At 39.9% G+C, this 22,519-nt stretch overlaps 1 protein-coding gene across 8 annotated transcripts in view; it reads right to left on the bottom strand.

Annotated features, from left to right (window-relative positions):
- The window catches only part of trpm3 (transient receptor potential cation channel, subfamily M, member 3), a 115,374-nt gene that overhangs the window by 29,919 nt on the left and 62,936 nt on the right, over positions 1-22,519 (bottom strand). For all 8 annotated transcript variants that reach the window (XM_025897019.1, XM_025897020.1, XM_019366116.2 and 5 more), the window contains exons 7-9: positions 14,711-14,885; positions 14,234-14,357; positions 4,009-4,081 (exon numbers count right to left, since the gene is read on the bottom strand). In XM_025897019.1, coding sequence (XP_025752804.1) covers positions 4,009-4,081; positions 14,234-14,357; positions 14,711-14,885 — 372 coding nt within the window. The remainder of the gene's footprint in view (positions 1-4,008; positions 4,082-14,233; positions 14,358-14,710; positions 14,886-22,519) is intronic.

Below are 22,519 nucleotides of genomic sequence, written 5' to 3'. Positions count from 1 at the left end.
TATTAAAAGGAAAGGAGGTCCTGTTTTATCAAAGGCCTGTGACTTCATTCTCTCTTCCTGCAGGGTTGGACTGAAGTCAACTGACTTTATGTACCCAATCTTTAGGATATTGACTACCCCAGACAGCAGGCCATCAATTACTCCCACCTCACCACACTTGCACCATCTGTGTGTAGTTGTTGTTTCCTCTCTGCGATGTCTCTTTCCACTTCTCTTAATCTTTCTATCTTTCTCACAGAGGCTCGCGCTCACCCCTTAAATTCTCTTTCTTCGATTCTTGCTCAGTTCGCCCCACTCTGTGCATTCCTGACTGTGATGTTTTTTTTTTTTTGTTGAGCCTCAGGCGGTGGCTTAGTTCCTTGGTGAAGGAGTCTAATCCAGTGTTTTAAAAAGCTCTCAGGCAGGATGTGACCGATTTCATTTTACACTAAAAGCCTTGAACGCATCTCATTCACGCAGCTGCAGAATGAGAATTGCATCTGAAATGGCCCCTGTGCTGTTGATCATAAGACAATTTTGCCCCTAACTCATTTTTAATTTTTCTAATTTCTTTTTAATTATGTTCTTTTTGCTATTTTGCCTTTTCGCTCTTTGATTTCACGTTCTTCCTTCACTTATTCACAAAAGCTTCTCTAACAATGTGAACAGACATGAATAGCAGATCTAATTAAACACAATAACCTTATGTATATATAGAAAAGGTAACAGAATGAAAGAAAAAGAGTTTGGGATGAAGATAATTAATGGATGGGCCAAATAAATTTTTCATCATCACTGCAAGCTACTCTTTTGCACTTTTTCCTTGTCTGTGGACTGGCATGTTCCTCTAGGGAACAATTCCTGAGACAGCCAATCATATGTGTTGAATTTCTAAGCACTCCCACAGGAATCACTGATCCTTGGCATGCATGCATGATGTCTGTACTTCTAGTTTCTAGTGTGTGTGTGTGTGTGTGTGTGTGTGTGTGTGTGTGTGTGTGTGTGTGTGTGTGTGCGTGTGTGTGTAGGTGTGTGTGTGTGTGTGTGTGTGTGTGTGACAGGAAGAGAAAATGCATGCAATCTCCTGTGAGCATAGAAGAAGCAACAGAAACCACAATCAATACAACCTACTGAACAACCAATTGAGCAAATGGATCCATGAATCCCGTCTCTCTCCCACTCGTGTGTGTGTGTGTGTGTGGTTTACGTTAGTAATTTTTCATTCTTATTAACAAATGTATAGGAATTTGTTACAGAACAGCTTGAATATAAAGCTTTTTACAACTGTACGCTCATGAACCAAAGCATTATGTCCACTCACAGTGAATGTATTGGATCTAGGAGAATTGGAAGTTGTAAAAGACTGAACTTTTTTTTCCAAGTTCCAAATTTTTGTGCCCAGACAACTGTTCAGAGAATCTCGAAAATGGCAGTACTTGTGAATCATTCATGGCCAGCATTAATGAGTACTTTCAAACAATGGTTTGGAGAGGGACAAACATTAAACAGGAAAGGGCTGTTTAATGTGGGGTATACCCTAAAAATGTAAACTTTTCAGTGCCAGAGCCACTTTAGAAGTCTTGTAGTCCATAACTCAGTGGGTGTGAAGTGTTTTACTGTCACAGCAAAGACCAACAGCACATGACGGAGAGCTGGTCATAATGGTTTGCTCTTCAGCGCTTCTTTGTGCATATTTCACAGTGTCAGTCCTCATGTTGTCATGCTGATTAAATAGAATGCATTGCAGTGTGATAAATGGAGGAGGAAACAAGAAGGATATGAGCCTTTAAATCACTATTAGCTTGTCTCTGAGGAGCCATTTATGAGATATTTTATAAGGTGATCTGACGTGCAGTCCCAGAGTACTCAGTGTTTCTCCTTTAAAAGAGAGAAACACTGGTGGTCCAAAGTTTTGAAAGTGATATCAGTGCCAAAAACTTTTGGCCATGACAGCAGCCCTTGAATGGCCATGCCACATAAAGTTCTGTACATGTGTAAATATAAGATATTTTACAACATGAGCTGTGCTTAGATGATACATGGCTTTCACAAAAAATCTTTTTACCTCGTGAAAATGTATTTCATAAGTGCAACTTAAATGCAAATATATTCTTCAAAGGAAATGCCACAAAAGACAGGGCACTTACGGGGGACTGGCAGTGTCATCCTGGAATTACTTGTCTCCAGCCACAGAGGTAATGAGCAGCTGTGTTTGCGCTAATTGATGATTTTACAGGTGTTATTTTTATCTCAGGTTTTTAATTAGCATACAAAATGAGAAAGCTGAGCTCACTGTAAGCCTGCCTGTAATGGCTTTAATACTGTAGCTGTTGGGAAACTAGAGCTGCAACCCCCTTATGTTTAAGTAATTACTTAAACAATTAGACACCTAAATATACACTCACCACTCACTTTGTTAGTTACACCTTGATAGCATTAGATTGGACCACCTTTTGCTTTCAGGACTGACTTAATTCATTGTTGCATATATTCAACAAGGTGCTGGAAATACTCCTCAGAGATTTTGGTCCATATTGACACGATAGCATAGTTGCTGGAGATTTGCTGGCTGCACATCCATGATGTCAATCTTCCGTTTCACCAGATCCCAAAGATGCTCTATTGGATTTAGATCTGGTTACTGTGGAGGCCATTTGGATACAGTGAACTCAAAACAAGTTTGAGGCGATTTGGGTTTTTTGACGTGGCATCGTGCTGAAAACAGCCATCAGAAGATGCTTTATACTGTATGTGGTCATAAAGGGATGGGCATTTTCGGCAACAATACTTAGGTAGCTTGTGCCATTTAAACAATGCTCAGCTGGTACTAAGGGGCACTAAGCAAGCCAAGAAAATACCCCCACACTATTATGCCTGCACAAGCAGAGTGATCCACTGATAAAAGGCAGGAAGGCTCAATGCTTTCATGCTGTTTACGTCAAATTCTGACCCTACCATCAGAATCTTTTGGCAGAAATCTAGACTCAACATAACAGGCAAAGTTTGTCATATCTATAGTCAAATTTTGGGATAACTGTTGATGTTCTCAGCTGACAGGAGTGGCACCTGGTCTTCTGCTTCTGGAAAACCATCTGCTTCCAGATTTGATGTGTCTTACATTTTAAAGTGTTCTTCTGTATTCGTTGGGTCTATAATCATTATGTGATTTATTGTTGGCTTCCGATCAGCTTGAAGCAGTCTGTCCATTCTGCTCTGATCTCTGGGATCAACAGGGAATTTTCACCCAGAGAAATGCAGCTCACCAGATATTTTCGCACAATTCTCTGAAAACTCTAGAGATGGTTTTACGGGAAAATCGCAGTAGATCCCAGTTTCTGAAATACTCAGTCCAGCCCGTCTCTTTCTGACAACCATGACACAAAGTCACTTAAATGTTAAACCTTTGTTTCCTATTATGATGCTCAGGCTGAACTTCAGCAGGTCATCTGGACTATATCTACACACCTAAAAGCATTGCGTTGCTGCCATGTGACTGGCTGATGAGACATTTATGTTAACGAGCAGCTGAACAGGATCACCTAACAATAATATTTCATCATCTCTGTATAACAAATGTGTAGCTCGAACCATCATTCAGTGCAATTACCACAAAAACTAACACAGAAAAAAAATTAGCAAGGTGAAAAGTCGGTCATCTATAACTGCTGGATGCAAACTAGACAATAAGTGAACACAAAATGTCTACCCATTGCTCACTTCTATACTGGATCGAAAGCAACTGATAAAATAATATAAAATTTGCTTTTATCAGAAAATACTAAATGGAAGAATACGCACAGATTTCTCTGTGTTTTATTCCAGAGCTACGAGGTGTAACCCCAGAAACCTGTGTGATTTGAGCAACTAACTGGAACAGTGTATGAGGAAGGAACGCTTTCTGAAACAATCATCTTCCTTTCATGTAAAGAAACTGCCAAATAACAACATTTGAGGAGTGAAATTGAAGTCACTCACTGTGGACTCATGCTTCAACAAACACCAAACACACACACGTACCAACATACTCACCTTTGAGTAACGCCGTGAGAATGGCAAGGTCAATGTCTTGATGACCCTCCGATCCCATCCGGAAAACTGTTATCTGTGAGACAATGACCAGACAATGACACACACACACACAGAAAGAAAGTCAAGGAGACAGAAAAGTGAGAGCGTCTGGAAGAGAGGTGAGGTTTTTCCTGTGAAAGCAAAGTGACTTTAGTTTTGAGTCATTCGATTCTTGTTGGAGCAAATGTCTTAATGTATGCTCATAGCATATAAAGAAAGTAATATAGCTACACCGTGTGTGCTCTTATTTGCTGGATTAAACGGCTTCACTAAAAACACTTCTGCTGAGGTGCTCGGTGGAGGAAAGGGGGAGAGCTGATGAAATCCTCTCATGTACTGTACGGTAGTCCCCCTCTCTCTTGGCTCTTATAGAGAGAACTCCACAAGCAGCCTGTTCAATGGAAAGAGGGAATGAAGGGATTTGCTGAGGAGGCAACTGAGGAGAACGAGTAAAAACACGAAAGGGAGGAGGTTCAAATGAATAAGAACTGCGGGTTTTCTCCCCTAACACAGTTCATTCTGGTCTTTTTTTCCGCTGTGTCGTACACTTTTCGGATTAGGCTTAAAGGGAATATTTTACTCACTGCCCAGTTTAGATCTTTATTTGCTGCATATTTTACATCATGTGTGAGAATGAGCAAATGGTGCGACGGATGCAAGCTAAAGTCAGCTGAGAGGGTAATTTGAGAAATGCTGTGGGTTTTCTTGATTTTTTTTTAAGTCATAAATAGCAACAGCGCACACGTAATGGTGTTAACGTGTGGGCACACGTGCTCATATGTGTGCATGTGTGAAAGGCACCTTGTGGGAGCATGAGAGAATCCGTGTTCTGAATGCTTGATGAGCTATTCCTCTAATCCCTTACAACCAGCCATCCATCTCCTCCCACCTCCCTCCCCGCAGCACATCTTCTTTCCCATCTACACCCCCTCCCCCACCCCCACCCCAAATGCCTTCATTTCGTGGGGCTCCAGGAATCCGCAGTCTTTGCTGCTGCTGTTGCTGCTGCATCCCTTGGGCAATGCTGCAATGTTGTAGGCTAACGCTCCCCTTTATCCCGCTATATCTCGTTCCCGCTTTCACGCTAAGTGAACACAAGTAATTCAAGTCCACATTGATATTTTACATGATCTGTTTTTATTGGCTCTTTGCTAATTTGAACAAAAACTAATTGCTAATAAGGGTAGCTTTTAGGTGCGTGCATGCTCATGTGCATGTGGTGGTCATGTGCCCATCTAATCATGGGGTCTTTCCGGAGGTGAAATAGAAGTGTAATGAGATGTGAAGGTATCGATTGAGATCTTCTTGATACCAGTGAGTCGCTGGTGCAGAGCGTAATTTCATTCGCTTCCTGGAGTTACAGTGCACCTGTGTGCATTTTCATAGTGTGGCCAGTGGCTTGAGCATCATTTGCCACAATGCCAGACTCATTGCCTGCACTCTAATAGACACTGACAACACATTTAGGGAGCCATCTGTAGATCACATGTTAAAGTCTTTCCAAGTGTTTGTGCATGACTTTGTGTTTAAGAGACTGATTAGTCTCATCTGTGCTCCTGTGTAGAGGCTTGAAAAAGTCAAATGGCGTATGTGAAATGTGTGACCTTCTGACAACATGATTTACAGAAATAACTGCTCATACTGACAAAAGGGAAAGAATATCTGAAGACAGAGAGGGCAGCTAGAGCTACAGCTGTTAAGGGCGTGTTTGTGTGCGCGCCTAATTTCAACCAATCTGGCTTTTTGGCCATTATACCCTGTAGTTATCATTAGTGGGTTGAAGAATTCCCCTACAATCACTCCCTGACATGCACATACACACACACGACTCTTGGTCAAATTCCTTCAGGACTACAATGAAAGATAGTGTGGTAGATGAACGATGATTATAGACAACGTTCACCATAGCTTCTGCTCTCTCCTCTTCCACCCAGCATCTTTTTGTCAATCACTAATCTTACAGCAGCCTCTCACTGGCATGCTGCCCCTTCATCCTTTGCCCACTGCCTCATCCCTCGTCACTCCCTCCAATTACATCCCCAAGGTGACCCTGCGCGTATGAGCTACCTGCTATGGCTGGGAAACTGCTGCTCAGAAGCTGAGCTACATATCCTCTGAGACAATGCAAGGCTGCTTTAATCTCAGCAATCCCACAGAGAGTCATCAATAAATGTGAGTGAAAGTAAACAGACGGCTTTTCCTTTTTCTCACCTCATACACTCAAAGACGCTTTTGAGTACTTACTGGGAGCAAACAACTTTAGCACAGTGGTAGACACAGTTTCAATATTTTTGCTCTTCCACTCAAGGCATAAATTCACCCATCTGTTGTGGATTCCAGCTGTCTTTTGACAGGAATAGAGGAACTAAGAAAAGACGCATTAATGACAAGAAGAGGGAGACAAGTGGAGGCAGGGATTGAGAGAAAAGGCGGCAGGAAAGAAGAAGCATGCATGAAGCAAATGGAAGACAGAAGGAGCGAGATGTTGTGTTGGCAAATTGAAGATTGATATGTGAAATTAAAGAGGAACAGGCAGGATTCTTGCATCTTCAGAGGTGCTATGCTGCATACCCTGAGGATCAGAATACAGCTCTTCATACTCCAGCGAGCCGAGCTGATTGCAAAACATTCATCTTCATTTAACAGGCAAAGACCCTGCTGACACTGGCCAAACACACAATCACGGGTTTCCGAATCGTCTTCTGCGGCTCACGCAATAACAATGGTAAAAGTTCAAGTCTGACAACACTCTGCTAATGGTTTCATCTGGATGAATTTTAAGCATAAATTATTTACATGTATATTTCTTTCTTTCTGGGAGAAACCATAAACCAATAGCTTTCAGTACAGCGAGAAACAGAGGAACGAGGGAAATAAGTTTCTCTACTCATGAAATTTTAAACTGATAAACTGCCCTGCTGATAATGAACCAAGGAATTGTCTCCCTCTGTTTGTGCCTCAAACTCTCTGCGTACCTCATTTCCCATTTGCTATATACCCAAACCATTTTTCCCCCTGTCTCATCCCCCCTACATCCCCTCCACTTTCTCTCCATCTGTCCCCACCATGTTCCCTCCCACTTGCTCTATCCCTCTCTCTCATGGTCCATTTAAGTCGCTCGTTTGCTCTCATTTTCCTCCTACTCTTTCTTAGTAGCTCTTGTCAGGACTGTGGAGGAACATTGTGGGCTGGTGGTTCCTCCTCAATATTTAATCCGAATTAAAGAAACAGAGATGGTTTTACTTTTATTTATACAAAGCTTGGACATACTCTGACAGCCAACCCCCACTGGGGGGGGTGCAGTAATCACACCAATCACACAACATTAACCCAACTGACACACAAAGTCTAGACGTATCATCCCGCTACAATGCAATGATCTGCTGGGAATCCCAGGGTCCTGTCATTAATGTGGATGTTACTGTGGGATGTGCTGTCCAAAGCACTGTTGCAGCACTATTTCCTGCCATGTGTTCATGTCACTAAAGTCACAAGTGTGAGATATTTGTCAGAAAACAAATGCATAATTAAAAAATCAAAGCATTTTATATATTTCCCTCATTTAAGTGCCCTTGTTTTATCCCAGCACAGAATGAGAGCCATTTTGCAGTTATTTATGGTTATGCTACAGTTTCTCTCAGACTTTACCAGCTCTACTATTACTGCAGAGTGCTACATGCAGTAGGACAGGGAGGAAGAGAAAACAGGTGATAGCGGTTATAACTGATGAGCATTTGTTAGCTTAATATAAATGCCTGAAAGGCTTCCTAATTCATCTGAAATGCTGGACAGATGTTGACCAAACCCAAATGTCTCTAAGTCTTATAGAAAATAAGTCCCCCAGAAAACCACCCAGCAGACAGGCCTGACCCTCATTTTATTTCAAAGGCAGAGATTAATTCTGTCCAGTTATTCTGTACAGAATCATAACATTTTAAAAAGCCTTTTGTGGGTTGGAAAGCACTAACAGCAGTGTGAGTAAAGATAAATTTGGGAAGTCTTTCACGCCACTACGCTGCAGTGATAAATATTAAGGATCCCCCACCTACCTAACTCTTGTTCTTCACCAAGACACGTTAAAAAGTGAGATATGGCTGGACGTCTGTCAATGCACTTATTATGCACTCACCAGCAAACTTCATTAGCTACACCTGTTCATCTGCTTCTTAATGCTAATATCTAATCAGCCAATCACATGCCAGCAGTTTAATGCATGTAGACATATAGATATGGTCAAAATAACCTGCTGAAGTTCAAACTCAGGTTTGGAATGGGAAGAATGATGATTTAAGTCACTTTGAACATGGTATGGTTTTTAGTGCAATTTAGGCCTGAGTGTTCCAGAAACTGCTCATCTACTGGGATTTTCCCACACACCCAGCCTTAGGGTTTACAGACAAGGGTGTGAGAAAAAGAAAATATCCAGTGAGCAGATGTTCTCTGAGCAAAACTACTATGTTGACCAGAGTTCAGAGATAATGGCCAGACTGCTTTGACCTGATAGGAAGTCAAGGATCACTCAAAGATCACTTGCAACAACCAAGGTATGCAAAATCTGAATGTGAAGTGTGAAGTGAAGAAGGGGCCACAGTAGCAGACCACACGGGTGCCACTCCTGTCAGTTAAGAACAGGAAATGGAAACAGGAAACATGAAACCAGGGATCCATCCTGCCTTGTATAGATCAGGCAGATGCTGGTGGTCTGAGGGTATGGGGGATATTTTCTCAGCATACTTTTGGCTTCTTAGTAACTGAGCTTTGTTCAAACACCACAGTCAACCTGAATGTTGTTGCTGACCCTTTAGGGCCAAACTGTACCTTTCCTCTGATGGCTACTTCCAGCATGATGAGGTGCCATGTTACAAGGCCCAAATAACTTTAAACTGATCTCTTGAACGTGATAATGAGTTCACTGTATTCAAACGGCTTCTACATATCCCACATCTGCAGCAACAGTGAGATACCATCATCAGTTGGACTTTCGAGTTGAGTGCACGCTAAGGAGTCCTCCCAGCAGATTGTTGAATCTATGTCATGAAGATTTAAAACAGGTCTGAAAGTAAAAGGGTATCCAACCCAGTACAAACAAGCGGTTGGTGAGTGTATGCAATAAATTACACGTGAGAGCAATTTACATCTAACTCAAAAGGTGCATATTAGTCACCGATTAACTTTACTCTTAAACTACCTTTTCTTCATTCCCGCATGGCAAAAATGGCTTGAAAAAGTGTGTACTTTAGGTCCTCTTCATACAGTATAAAAAACATTAAGTGCAATAAACAAAGGAGAGCCAACAAGAAAATGACTGAAGCACAAACTGTCCACATAAATAAACCAACATGCTGAAAATAAGGTAAAACAAAATAAGACACAGCCTTTCTTTGGTCTTCCTGTTTCTCTTCACTAGCCCTCTTCTCTCTCACACACACACACAGCCAGTCACCTGCAGTCTAGATCTTTTCTACTTGGGTGTTTCTGCCACAGAGTCAAAAATCAAAGCAAAGGCCTTCTGGCAGAGAGCCATATAGACTCACAATTTTTCTCTGTCTTTCTCTTCCACACTTGCCCCTTTTAGACCAGTGCAAAGACTCAGGATTAACCCGCTACTGCTTCGGATATGATGACAAGCTAGTTGTGTGATCTGACTACTCCCGTGGGTGTTGGATACTGCTAATTCTATGGGTGCTGAATAATCACCGTAATACCACATTATATCCTTAGTGCACTGGGTAAATAGTAATTGTAACAGTTTGTGGTTCTGCAGAGCTGACATGCAGACAGATGTTTAAGGAGAGATGTACCACAGCTTTCTATCTTTCTGTCTTTATCAAATGAGTGGCTTTTGTGCAGTTTGCATGTGGCTAGAAAAGAAAATTTGAGTTTCGAATATTTCCTTAGAAAAGTGAACGGTTTCTATCACATTTCAGGCGTGCTTACAAAACAAATACCTGGGTGTGCATCATCAGAAGTTAGTGAGGGTGGTTTCTTCTTATGTAGCTACTCTTGGAAAAACCTGGACCCTTCTAATGGTTGTCAAAACACCTTTTTATTGATATATACTGAGGTGTCAAAACTCATCATTAAGAATACAGTAAAGTTAAGAGTTTTCATTCTATACACAAAGCATCACATAAGCAGCAGCTTAGTGGAAAAGCTGGATGTATAGCTGGAGGCATATTACTGAGCTGCAGATCGGTTGTGTTTGGCAGAGCTCAAAACACACAACACAATAATTGTACTGTATTTGTAAAACACATGGTGAAGAAAAGCCTGGAGAGCTAAAAATACACTTTAGGTTAGTGTTTACAGCAAGTAAAACGTGAGCTATTATGATGTCTTTATAGGCAGCTGAGCAGAAATAGGGAAGCATCTGTTCTGTCATATACTCGTGAAGAAAGCAGCTAAAAAACGCAGCCTGAAATGCATTCTGCAGAGACATGCTGTGAGCGCGAGTGGAGGGGAAGCTCATGTGATGCCTATTAGTTTGGCAAGTTAGGAGGGTGGTAAAATCATCTCAGTAAGAGAAACAGAAAGGTAACAGACAGCAGAGAGATAACCATATCCATTTCTCTCCTTTCCAAAAAACACATTTGATACACTCTGTATGGCAGATGGGCTACAAAGACTACACTTTTATGAGAGATGCACAAATTGCTGGGGAATACAAAAGTCAACTTTTTTTAATCAAACTTTTATGTGCTTAATAAATGTTTAATTGCACTGTTAAGATTACAAGCCAAAGATGATTAAGTCTTTCTGTTTAGTTTTTTCTTCCATTAAGCCATCAGTTACACACACAGGTTTACACAGAAGCTTCATTCCCCCTGCATCTGATGACGACCAATTGGTTGCATTTCATATTGTGTTTTATATATTTTTGTCCAGATATCACCAAACTTATTAAAGCTCAAGTTGGATAAAAGTGAACCAAAATAAACTTTATTTATAGGTTCTTAAGTTCAGAGAGTGAAACAAGTCAAAAAAATTGAATTCTCTTGGACTTGCCCCAAGCCAACAAGCAGGAAACAAAAATCTATAACTTAGAGCTTGTTTAGGGTCTCTTTCCTAATCTTCTTTTTATTAGCTCATAAATATGACACAGAGAAACTTATGGATGTGTGTATATCAAACAGGACTGGAATGTTCTGCTAAACCTGCTGTTATAACTTGACTGCAGGTGATTCAGAAACTCTGCAGTCAAGTGTTTAAAGACAGAACACTTTAAGACCTTACTTTGGTTGCCGTCAGTTTCTGTATTATTTTTAAATTCTTTAACTTGGTTTAAAGAAATTCGTGGAATTGCTTCAGTATTTATGGCTCGTATACTTAGTCTGAAGCAGTATGACTCTTAATGTCCTCTGGCACAAGTCCTTCAGTTGTTCCAAAGTGCAGAAGAAAAACCTTCAGCGAGACAGCTTTTAGCCTTTTTTTTGCCCCAAGCCAGTGTGCCAGAGGACCTGAGAGCAGCTGGAAGTCTTTAAAAAACAAAAAGTACCTCTTTATGCTGGCTTTTTAGCGTGGTTTATAGAAATTACTTACCTCATTCGATTCACTTATTTTATTTTATTTATATTTTTTTTAATGCAATTATTTCTGGTTATATATTTTTTATTTTTACCTTAAGATCCTTGAATTCACATTTTCTGTTATTTTTATATTCACTTTATGATTTTTTTTTTATTGAGGGATTGTTTTATTGTGTGTGGGAGCAGCTGAGCATGAATTTCCTTCAGGATTAATAAAGTTCTGTGAAATTAAATGAAAATAAAATGAATTATTCTTGCGCTCTTATTTTCTTTCTTTCTTTTATTAGATTGGTTTTGAGCTTTAATTACTGGCTTGTCAATAACCTGTGAAGTGCTTTGATCTGGACTAACCTGAGCATCTGGTGAAATGACAGCTGCTATGTAAATAATGTTTAACTCATCCAGTAGTGTGGAGATCACAATGACTGTCCTTAAACCTTAAACATGCTTGTGGACTGACAACACTGCAAAGAAGCACTTTTTATAACAGTTTTGTGAGTTCAGAGAGAGGCTGCGTTGGATTATCTGGGCCTTACAGTTGCTCCTGCTGAATGATTCACATGTCATTGTTCTGCTTTTGTATACTATGTTCAGAGGATCTATTAATTTGAGCATCAGTCAGCCACTGGAACCCCATTGAGGGTGTAATCAATCCACTTACACGCTGCACAGCCATGACCAAAGCTGAGCTGCCTGCAAAAATGCTACATGTATACTATGTGTGTGCATGTACTATATCTATAGATTTTGACTTAATGTAATTATTACACTGACTGAATCACAAAATATAGGTTGGATTCAAGCTCAAGCATTTAACTAAAGTAAAGAAAAGTGTGTATGTGCATGATACTGATTACAAATTTAAAGGCAAAATGGCACTATCAGCCAGCAGTCCCAAAAATCACTGATCTGGCAAACACTCCCTTCCTTACAAAACATCTAGTGAACTATGTTTAAAGCTAAGTGGGGCAAAAGCAACCAAGTAGCAAATGACTGCTGCTGGGTGTTTTTGTATCAGAGTGAATATATTGCAGTGTTATGCTGTAAAGTGAATGTAAGGTTGTGCAGGAGTGCATGTAGATTGGGTGTAACATTGTGGAACGCTTTTACTCGCAGCATGTCTTATCAAACCTGCAAAACTGCAAGCCTTGCCACAATTGCATATATGTGAATGGGTAGAGGGTTAGCTTAAAATGATTCACCATAAAATTACTGTAAATAGGGATATTTATGTTTGCCTTGTCATGTGTCACCAAGTGCTTATTTACAGGAAATTGATGGGTTTCTCTCTATAACATACAATTTTATAATATTATACACTGTGTTAAAGAATAAAGGTGTTCATACCAAATATTGATTTTCCATCTCATTAGAATTTTATATTGTATACCATACAATTTGCACATATTTCAATAAATCATTGCACCGTTTTCCCATTGTCCTAGAAAAGTAAAAAGACATAAGCAGTGGCTCAAGCCTTTTGCCCCATACTGTATAATATTTGATTTCAATATAAAACTGAAATGAAATTACTTAATCTGAACAATACCTCTCACCTGTCCATCTTCTGTAACATTTAAATAGCTTTAGAAATAAATGTTGAGGAATGAAATGTCAGATTTTTTAAAAATGTTTTTACTGGACATAACTAAAAAAAGAAAACAGAAAACATTAGACAGAGCATAAACATAAAACTAGAACTAACACAACACTACACTATACTAGCTGCCTTGCTTTAGTGACCTCAGCTCCTCTTACTACCCTCCTCATTTATGATCCAGCCATTTCAAAAGTGCAATTTCTTAACAAAACATTCTGCCTTATTTGTACGTTTCAGCTTAACATGACTTTTTAAAGTTAAGATGAAGTTCTCAGGAACAGGATGCACAGTTGAGTTAGACCACTCCAGAGTCCTTGGGTATAGCAGTGTATGTAATAAGCTGCCCAGTAGTGTCATTTCTTTTCATTAGGAACATTTAGATTGGGTTTTTCAGGAACATTCAATAATGTTCACTGTTAACACATTTCAGAAAGTTATGCTAATTTTCTCTGTTTTTGCTAAAGAAGTGAGGAGTGCAAATGACTTTTCATTAGTAGATATGTAGACATAATTATATACAGCTACACACAGATAGACATTCCCACTCCACAGACAGTATTTAACAGCATTAATAAGACCTTTGCGTCATGTGACTGCTCTCAAAGGGACTGGGACTGGATGTGTGTGACTGCATTCCTTAACAAGACATTTGTTCTCATGGAGTGCATTAAAAAGGGGCACAGATTCTCAAGGTGAAGGCCATTTGGTCCCGAACGTCATCTGAATACATTTACATCTACTTGACATTACATGTTTTACATACATAAAAGATGGAGAAATAAGTGCTTCAGTTTCATGATGTAAACATTTCATTAGACAAATCCATATTTGTTCATTTTAGGGCATCTTCATAGAGGTGAATAGTGATAACCATGTTATAAGTTGTTTAATAGTGTGTCTGAATGTTGTGTGTTTCTGTGTGAGGTTGCCTGTGCTTTAATGTATCATGTATATTTTGCTCATCAGCTTGCATTTCCTCCATCTGCACATATGCATTTGCAGCTCTGCATCAATGTGTTTACCACAATGCATAAGGAGTGTTTGAGAAGGAGTGACTCACCAGTTCCTTCTTCTTCATGCACTCCATGAGAATGATGAACAGATGTTGAGCCTGTGAGCGGCTGTAGGTGAAAGTCTTCTGAATGGTCACCAGCAACTGGTCTCTTAGAGACTCATTAATTATGCTGCAGAGGCAGAAAGGTGTGGAAAAAGAAAAGAGAGTATCAAGAACAGGGCCAGAGTGACAGGAAAACAGGCAAATTATATCAGAAGGTTAAACCAAGGCTGACTGGAACTCTTAGCTACCAAATCTCTTGAGTCCTTGTTGAAATGTGAATTCTCACATTTGTGTTTTATTAAAGTAATGCATCAGCAAGTTTCATTTTTCCCCCAAGTTTCTGCATACAAACTCACATAAATACTGAAAGATATTTTGATCTAAAACAATCCCTGGACATCTAAAGTGCATCCAATTTTTTCATACGCTATTCATGCTTGCCGTTCCACTCCTGTAAAATGTCTACATGTGAGTGCATACCCTCCCTCCTCTGAGTATTTATGTCCGAAGGCCAAGATGTCAGAAGCTCTGCCGCTGCCGTCGCACACCACCACAGGAACTGGAGGAGTGTCCCTGAGGTACTCCAGCACTATAGAGATCACATTAGGGCCCCCTTCTACGATCAGTGCCACCACTGGCACACCCTGACCGATACCTACACGTGAGAAACAGGAGCGCAAAGAGTGAAAGCATAGAAGAACAAAACAGAAATATAGCTACAAGCAGCCATAGGCAGCCAAGCAGTTCAGCTTAGCTATAAACTCCATCTAAATATGTACAGTATAATTATAGTTAAAGCACTGTAAGCACTGATTTGGTAGTCAAATGAGTCGTTAAAGAAAAAAAAAAACTTCGGGCAACAGTATAAATATTCAGTTTTGTGTCCGCACATGAAAACAATGTTTGATATCTGATCACACTTCCTGTTTGGTTTCCTTCTTCAACAGTTTCAAAATCTAATAACCATGTGATATGCTTTCTGACGATAATCTGTACGATGACCCTGAGAGGTCAAAAGCGCTGCAACTTCAGAAAACATCCAGAAATAGAAAAAAAGCTGCAAAAGCACATAAAACACAATGGAAGTTGAATAAAACAAAATCTCACAAAATACAAAGGAAAAAATAATTTTTAGGGTGATGTTAATGTGACTGTGGAAGAAACAGAAACCAAAGCGTGTGAAGGACTGCACTGAGTCTAGCTTAAAGGAAAACAAGACTCATATATCAATGAAAACTCAGCCCTGGAACCTCTGGTAGTATTGCCAGGTACCAGAACTATTTTTAAGGCTAATACCAACACATGCTCCAATTTCTTTGTGCTTCCTCAAATAGGGTCTTTATGTCTTTAAACCATTCCTGTAGTTTAACTAATCGGTGTGTATTATCTGGCTTCATGGATAGATAAAGCTGGGTATCATCTGAATACCAGTGTAGATGTATGCTATGCCTTCTAATGATAATACCTAGAGGAAAGAGAAAACATGTATAATGTAATCAGAACTGGTCCCAGCACGGAACCCTGTGGAACTCCATAATTAACCTTAGTGTGTGAAGAGGACTCTCTATTTAAAAGAACCACTTGGAGTCTATTAGCTTAGATCTACCAAGTTTGGCACTGGCAGAAGACAAAAGTCTTTTTGGGATATAACCTTGCTTCTTAGTAAGCTTGGCTGTGAAGCTTTTAAAAAACAAAAATTCATATTATAGCTTTTATGTGATTTGGTGTGAAGATCACGTGTTTAGCTAGATGAAAAGCACCCGACAATTCCTCTTTTTCACAGTCTCAGCTCTGCGCAGTAACACACCTCCATGTTTGACCTGATACTCGAGCACTCGCGGTGCAGGATTGAAACTTATTGAAAGGAGTCAGGGAACTATCTAAAAATCAATTTTCTAAACTTCTCTACAATACAGATACTCTGGCAGAAGAACACAAAAGAGGAAGAAGAAGATGAGAAAAGGTAGAAATGGTTGCCTCTGATGCCCTGCCTGGCCCTCAAAAAGGACAAAAAAGTAAAGAGGGAAAGAAGATGGGTGTTGAACAGAGGAAAAATAAAAATAAATAGGCTTCACTACTTGTGCAAACCTGGATCTATAATTGGAAAAACTGTTCTAAATTTAATACTTGTGATGCCACATGACTGTTTTCATGTCACTTTCTAATCATGGGAGAGAAGTTGTCAAAAAAGCAGCAGAACCAAAAATATCCATCCCACTTAGTGCTTTGTGTTCCTTGCCACACAGAGAGAGAGAGAGAGACAGGCAAAGTGTGTGTGTGTGTGTGTGTGTGTGTGTGTGTGTGTGTGTGTGTGTGTGTGTGTGTGTGTGTGAGAGAGAGAGAGAGAGAGAGAGAGAGAGAGAAAGAAACAGAGGAAGTGTTTCAGTGATCCCTGTTCTCACAACAGAGATCTTTGTCTCTTAATCGTGGCTTTTCAGGGTAATATTTCATAATTTGTAGGTGTGTTTTCTATATAACTGCAGTTACATTTGTAAATTTCAAAGTTATTGCAAAAGTTTCAGAAGAATTTACTACTTTTGTCTGTTCCTCTCTTTCATGCTTATGGTTTCCTCCCCATTTCATAGTCGACCACAGAACACCCCCCCTTAAACCACTATAAAACCCTATGAACCCCAGAGTCTCATTCTCTCTTACTCCCTTATATTCTTTCCCCTTGTAGTGGTCTAAGTCCAATCCACATTCCAAGCCCCCTTCCTCTCCTCTGTGTCTCACATCCTCTCTTCCTTAAGTTCTTTCAGTTGCCACTCCGGTCTCATCCTTTCCCTCCCGTTCAGCTCCATGCGGTTGTGTTTTATGCCGGCTGTTTAGACTCTTCTAATTCAAAAGCTGTGTAACTGCCTGATCCTGCCCGCCCAGCATCCTCACCCTGCTCTACATAATTCACGGAGGAGAGAGCATGGTCTGTCTCTCAAACAAGCAGGCAGACAGGCACATACAAATGCATGCGCACATGGGGCATGCACACACTCTCGCAAACACAAGAGCAAGCGCATAGTCGGAAGTCGACCCACCATCACGCTTTGCCTCACACAGCCTTGTGTGGCCTTACAACAGGGACAGTTACATAAAGAGAATATTTTCGGGTCCTTGCCTACTTCAAAGAGGTACAACGTCACTGTGCCACAACACATCTCATGACCATACATCAATAGAGCAGAGAGAGGAGCAGACTAATGACTTCCTTGTTGCATTTGATTCTTCCATTTTTTTTATGCCAATTTCTGTTGTTATCTGTGTGTGCGTGTGTGTGTGTGTGTGTGTGTGTGTGTGTGTGTGTGGTGTGCACACAAGTGTCAGATCTTGCATTGATATTGATGACTGCTGAGCTTTGGAGGCAACGCTGCACCATCTAAAGTACATTATTGTTCAACTGAAACCCACCAAGGAGCAGATGAGGAGGGAAAAGCACAGCTGTGTCATGGCTAATTGGTAGGAGGAAATTCTGCCTGTGTGCACACAACCACACACATACACTCACACAAATAGAGTCACAAAGACAGACAAACCACAAATTCTCTTTTGGCTAACTAGCCTAAAGTCGATGGAACATTTTAGGATGACTTTTGGCCTCTGATTTACAGTATTTCTTTCTTTCTTTCTTTCTTTCTTTCTTTCTTTCTTTCTTTCTTTCTTTCTTTCTTTTAAAATGGGATCAAACTTTAGAGTATTTATTGCTGTGGGAATGTTTTTTTTTTTAATTAACAGTCTTTTAATCACAGGGTTTGTCCTCTCAAAACAAATTGTTGTGGAAAACTGGATTTTTCACATATTGTTAAAATGAAGAGGGTAAATTGTGATGTGCTTGATGATGCATGATGTGCTTTATGTAAATTGTGGTCCTGGTTAAAGTAAAAAAGAATGATAAAGCAGGACACGTTCTGGAGTGACCCTACCTTATGATTGACAACCATATGAGCATGTGTCTCTCATTTTCTCAGTGACATCAATCCTGTGCTTGTCAGTAACCCATGACTGATATCATAGCAGCACATTTCAAATAGAGTCAGTAGGAAGGAAATCTCGTTTAAGTACCTGGAACAGTTGCTGAGATTTAATCCCATTTTCTGTTCAGCGGCTTGGTTTTGATTGGCTCTGATGGCCAAATCCATCTTCCTCTTAAGCTCATCTTTGTCAGTTCTGGGTGGGACCTTCCATGATATTTCCAGAATCACACAGATATTGTTTAATTAAAAACAATTTTGCTTACTACACAGTCTCCAGGTTATCAAATGGAACAAAACACCACGTGTTTCCTCTAAGACTACACTCTTAGAAAGGATGTGTTAAAAAATGTGTTGGTTCATGTGTCACACATTTTGTGTGAATTTGAACACAACTTGTGAAAAATAGAAAAAAAAGAAGTTAAAAATGTAATTTCAAATTTTCACGTATCCAGTCTTTTGTCCATGAGTTTATGCAGAAAATGCATTAAAATTGAACATATTATGCACACTATTTTTACATGTGTTCTAAGTGGTTTTTAAAACACAGATTTTTCCAAATTTATTTTGAAAAACATTTGCGCAAATGAAAACGCAAAGAATGAGCTCAAGCTCTGTCAAGAACATGTCAAAACAACAAGTGGTGATAAATATGGAAACGCAGATTTTTTGAAAATCTTTACCCTGGCAACAATTTTTCAAAACCTGTTCGCAGTGTTCCAAAACATTGTTTATGTGTGGACCAAAATCCAAAGCACGTAAAAAAAGCTACATTTACCAAAAATACCTGTGTACATGTGGATGCAGCCTAGATACAACGTTTGATTCTGCAAAACACTGTAGGTATGCAACCCCACTTAATGTTTGACATGGACTTTGAATAAATGCATAAAAAGTCAACAGTCTGACAACCATGTATTAGCTTGTGAAAAAAAACTTTGTTAGAAAAAAAACAAAATTGGTTTGTAAAACACATCTATTCAGAGTGTACCTTTTTCTTCCAGTCCTAGAGTAGCTTACAACCCATCCGGGCATGGTGCCACCATTCCTGTTATTATACCTCCCATTGCTACACCTTACAGAGTAATTTTGTTCCCTGCAAGATCTGTTACCTTACGTAGAAGAAATGGTTTTCGACACATTAATACACAGGATTGGGAGGTATGAATCAGGCATCTGAGAAGATTCTTTAAAGCTGGGGTGGGGGAACTCCAGGCCTCAAGAGCCAGTGTCCTGCAGGTTTTAGATGTGCCCATGAGCCAACACAGCTGATTTAAATGGCTAAATTACCTCCTCAACCTGTCATGAAGTTCTCCAGAGGCCGGGTAATGAACTAGTCATTTGAGTCAGATGTGTTGACCCGAAGTGATATCTAAAACCTGCAGGACGCCGGTCCTTGAGGCCTGGAGTTCCCCACCCCTGCTTTAAAGCATATTGTCAGAGAGGCTGTTCTGTAAGAGGTAATGTCAGTGAAACATTACCTTGTTGTTTTTCTATATCATTTCTCTGTCTGTGGATATCATCTATATTAATGTGATTGAAGTTGAATCCTTAAATTTAGAAATGCTAATGCTCTGCCGAGATACATTGTTTGTACTTTTTAAATGCAATCCTTTGATTGTTAAATACGGCTGTATAAATGCATCATGTGTGCTCTCTCACTCAGTTGATGATCATAAGAAGAGTCATGTGTGGACTTATTTCAGCTCCACAAAAAGACAAGACATGGCGTGTGACACATGTGACAAGGCCACAAACAGAATATGATGATGAGTTTATGATGAGGTGAATTGAAGGAGGAGGAGAAGGACAGGTGCTGCTAGGGTGAGACAAACGTAGACTGTGGAGTCCTTTTGTACTGCAGGTACGATCCAGGTACGGAGACAAATGTGGAGGTGTTGGCAACGTGTAGCACTGTTGCTGAATTCTAGAAAGTGACTTATGTCTAGGCTTAGGTTTTTGTGTCTATGTTTAAATGATGGGAATTCCCTGAATCCTTAAATGCAGTAAACTATCTTAAAGTTGAAGTGGGACTCTCCATTAAAAAGGAAAACCACCTACGTTCTTGGCAGAAACTACTGTTTGTTTCCTTCAGAACATAGATTTGACAAGGAGCAGGAGACACACATCTGACATTTTGGTCCATACTGACATGCTGCAGACTTGTCAGCTGCACATCCATGACGTGACCCGTTTCACCACATCCCAAAGGTTCTCTATCGGATTGAGATCTGGTGATTGTGGATGCCATCTGAGTAGAGTGAACTCGCTGTCATGTTCACGAAACCAGATCGACATGATTTGAGTTTTATGACATGCTGCATTATCCTGCTGGAAGCAGCTATCTGAAGATGGGTACACATAAAGCCTCATAAAGGAACGATATCCAGGTAAGATGTGGTGTTTAAATGATAAGGGTGAAGAAAGGGCCAAGAAAATATCCCCTACATCATTACACCACCACGAGTATGAACCACTAATCAAACAAAAGCAGGGTATATCCCTGTTTTTGTGTTGTTTATGGCAAATTCTGACCCTACCAATCAAATCTATTATCTATTCACACCAGGCAATGTTTTTATAATCTTCTATTCAGTTTTGGTAAGCCTGTATCAACTGTAACCTCAGTTTCCTGTTCTTAGCTGACTGTGTGGTCTTCTGCTACTGTATGCCAACTGCTTTAAGGTTCGACTTGTATGCATACCTTGATTGTAACAAATTGTTATCTGGGTTATTGTTGCTATATCCAGGGAGCTGGATATTTTAAACTCCAGGGATGGATGTGTGGGAAAATCCCAGTAGATCTGCAGTGTCTGAATACTCAGCCTGAACTGTTGATGGATCCCTGCCTTAACAATGCGTATGCCAAATTGTGACCCAGCCACCCAGATGTTGCAGCAGAAACTGAGGCTCATGTCTTTTCAGCCTTCTGTTGTTCAGTTCTGTAACTGTAGCATTGCTGTGTGTGTGTGTCTCTTCTAAAATATGTTGGTCCTTGTGCCTGACTTTTTAATAAAAAATAAATAAATAAAATGCAAGGGAGTGCCAAATAAAGCAAATTTTATATCAACAATATTACAAGCTTTTGTTTTTTTTAATTGGACTTTGATGTTGACGACAGTTAAACAGTGAAGTTATTAAATCTTATTTATATATATCATATAATATAGATATACATGTACATGTATTCCCCCTTTGTACTGTCTGTTTCAAAGTACTGACTGTATCCATGCACACTTCACACAGGCTAATATATCAGATAACAAAGTGTCAAATCCCCAGTCGCTCTTTGGCTCCCATGTCTCTCATATATCAAATATAATTTTAACCCACTGCCCACACCTTACTTTTCAAGAGCGAAGCTACTCTGAAAGAGTGTGAAAAAAGTAGAAGCAGCCAAAAAGGGGGGGGGGTCCAACGCTGTAATTTTCTAAATATATATCCAGTCTGGAAGACGAGGAAGTAATGAGGAACTGAAGGAATTAGCGAGGTAAAGAGCAGCGTGTAAGCAAGATACACATAACATGCTTAAATGGTCCTAATTAAGGATCCAGCAATGACTCATCCGGCGCGTGTGTGTCTGCGTGTGCGTTGGCGTTTGCGAGTTTGTCCTTGTATGTGTCAAATTAGCATCAGCATGACTGGAGGAGGTGTGCTACAGTATGTGGGCCCTTGTCTTCTCACCTCACACCACCACCCTACACCAATAAAAGAAACCAAAAATAAATAAATAAGTAAATACCTTCAACACACAATGACACACTTAAACGTCAAAAACAGATATGAGAACCTAACTTGACAAGCTATAGAACAAAATGTCAGATGGTTTGCTAAAAGGTCAAAGCTTCGCTCAAAATCTCAAATATTTAGCCTTTAACCTTCTTGAAGCAGCTCAGATGTAATCACATTGTCTGTTCCATCTTCTTATTTTTATTAGAAATATTAGAATTAATGAGCCAGAGTGAGTTTTACACCAGCACTCAGTTAAAAATGTGTTTTCACTGACCAGAAAACACATTTATGTCTGGTAATTGGGGTTGAAAAGATTTTACTCGCACTGATCTGTGTGTTGATTTGTATCTAAACATCTACGGCTCGGTCCATTAAAAATTCAAGTCTCATTTCTTTAAGTGCTGATTATATTCCTGAAGAATATTTTGCATTTTGCCCCCGAGGAACTTGATTTCAACTGGATAAAATCACCTCAGGCATTTAAGACAGATGCTGAAATGGCGTAAATGCTTCTGTCTCTTCAAGATGAATACGTATGTGTCGCCCTTCTGAGTGTGTGCATGTCAGGAAGCTTTCTTTATAAATAGCCACTTAC

Source organism: Oreochromis niloticus, linkage group LG12, assembly GCF_001858045.2.
Source record: "Oreochromis niloticus isolate F11D_XX linkage group LG12, O_niloticus_UMD_NMBU, whole genome shotgun sequence".
Lineage (NCBI taxonomy): Eukaryota > Metazoa > Chordata > Actinopteri > Cichliformes > Cichlidae > Oreochromis > Oreochromis niloticus.
The sequence above is the reverse complement of the archived record's forward strand: the minus strand, read 5'-3'. Positions and strand labels throughout refer to the sequence as shown.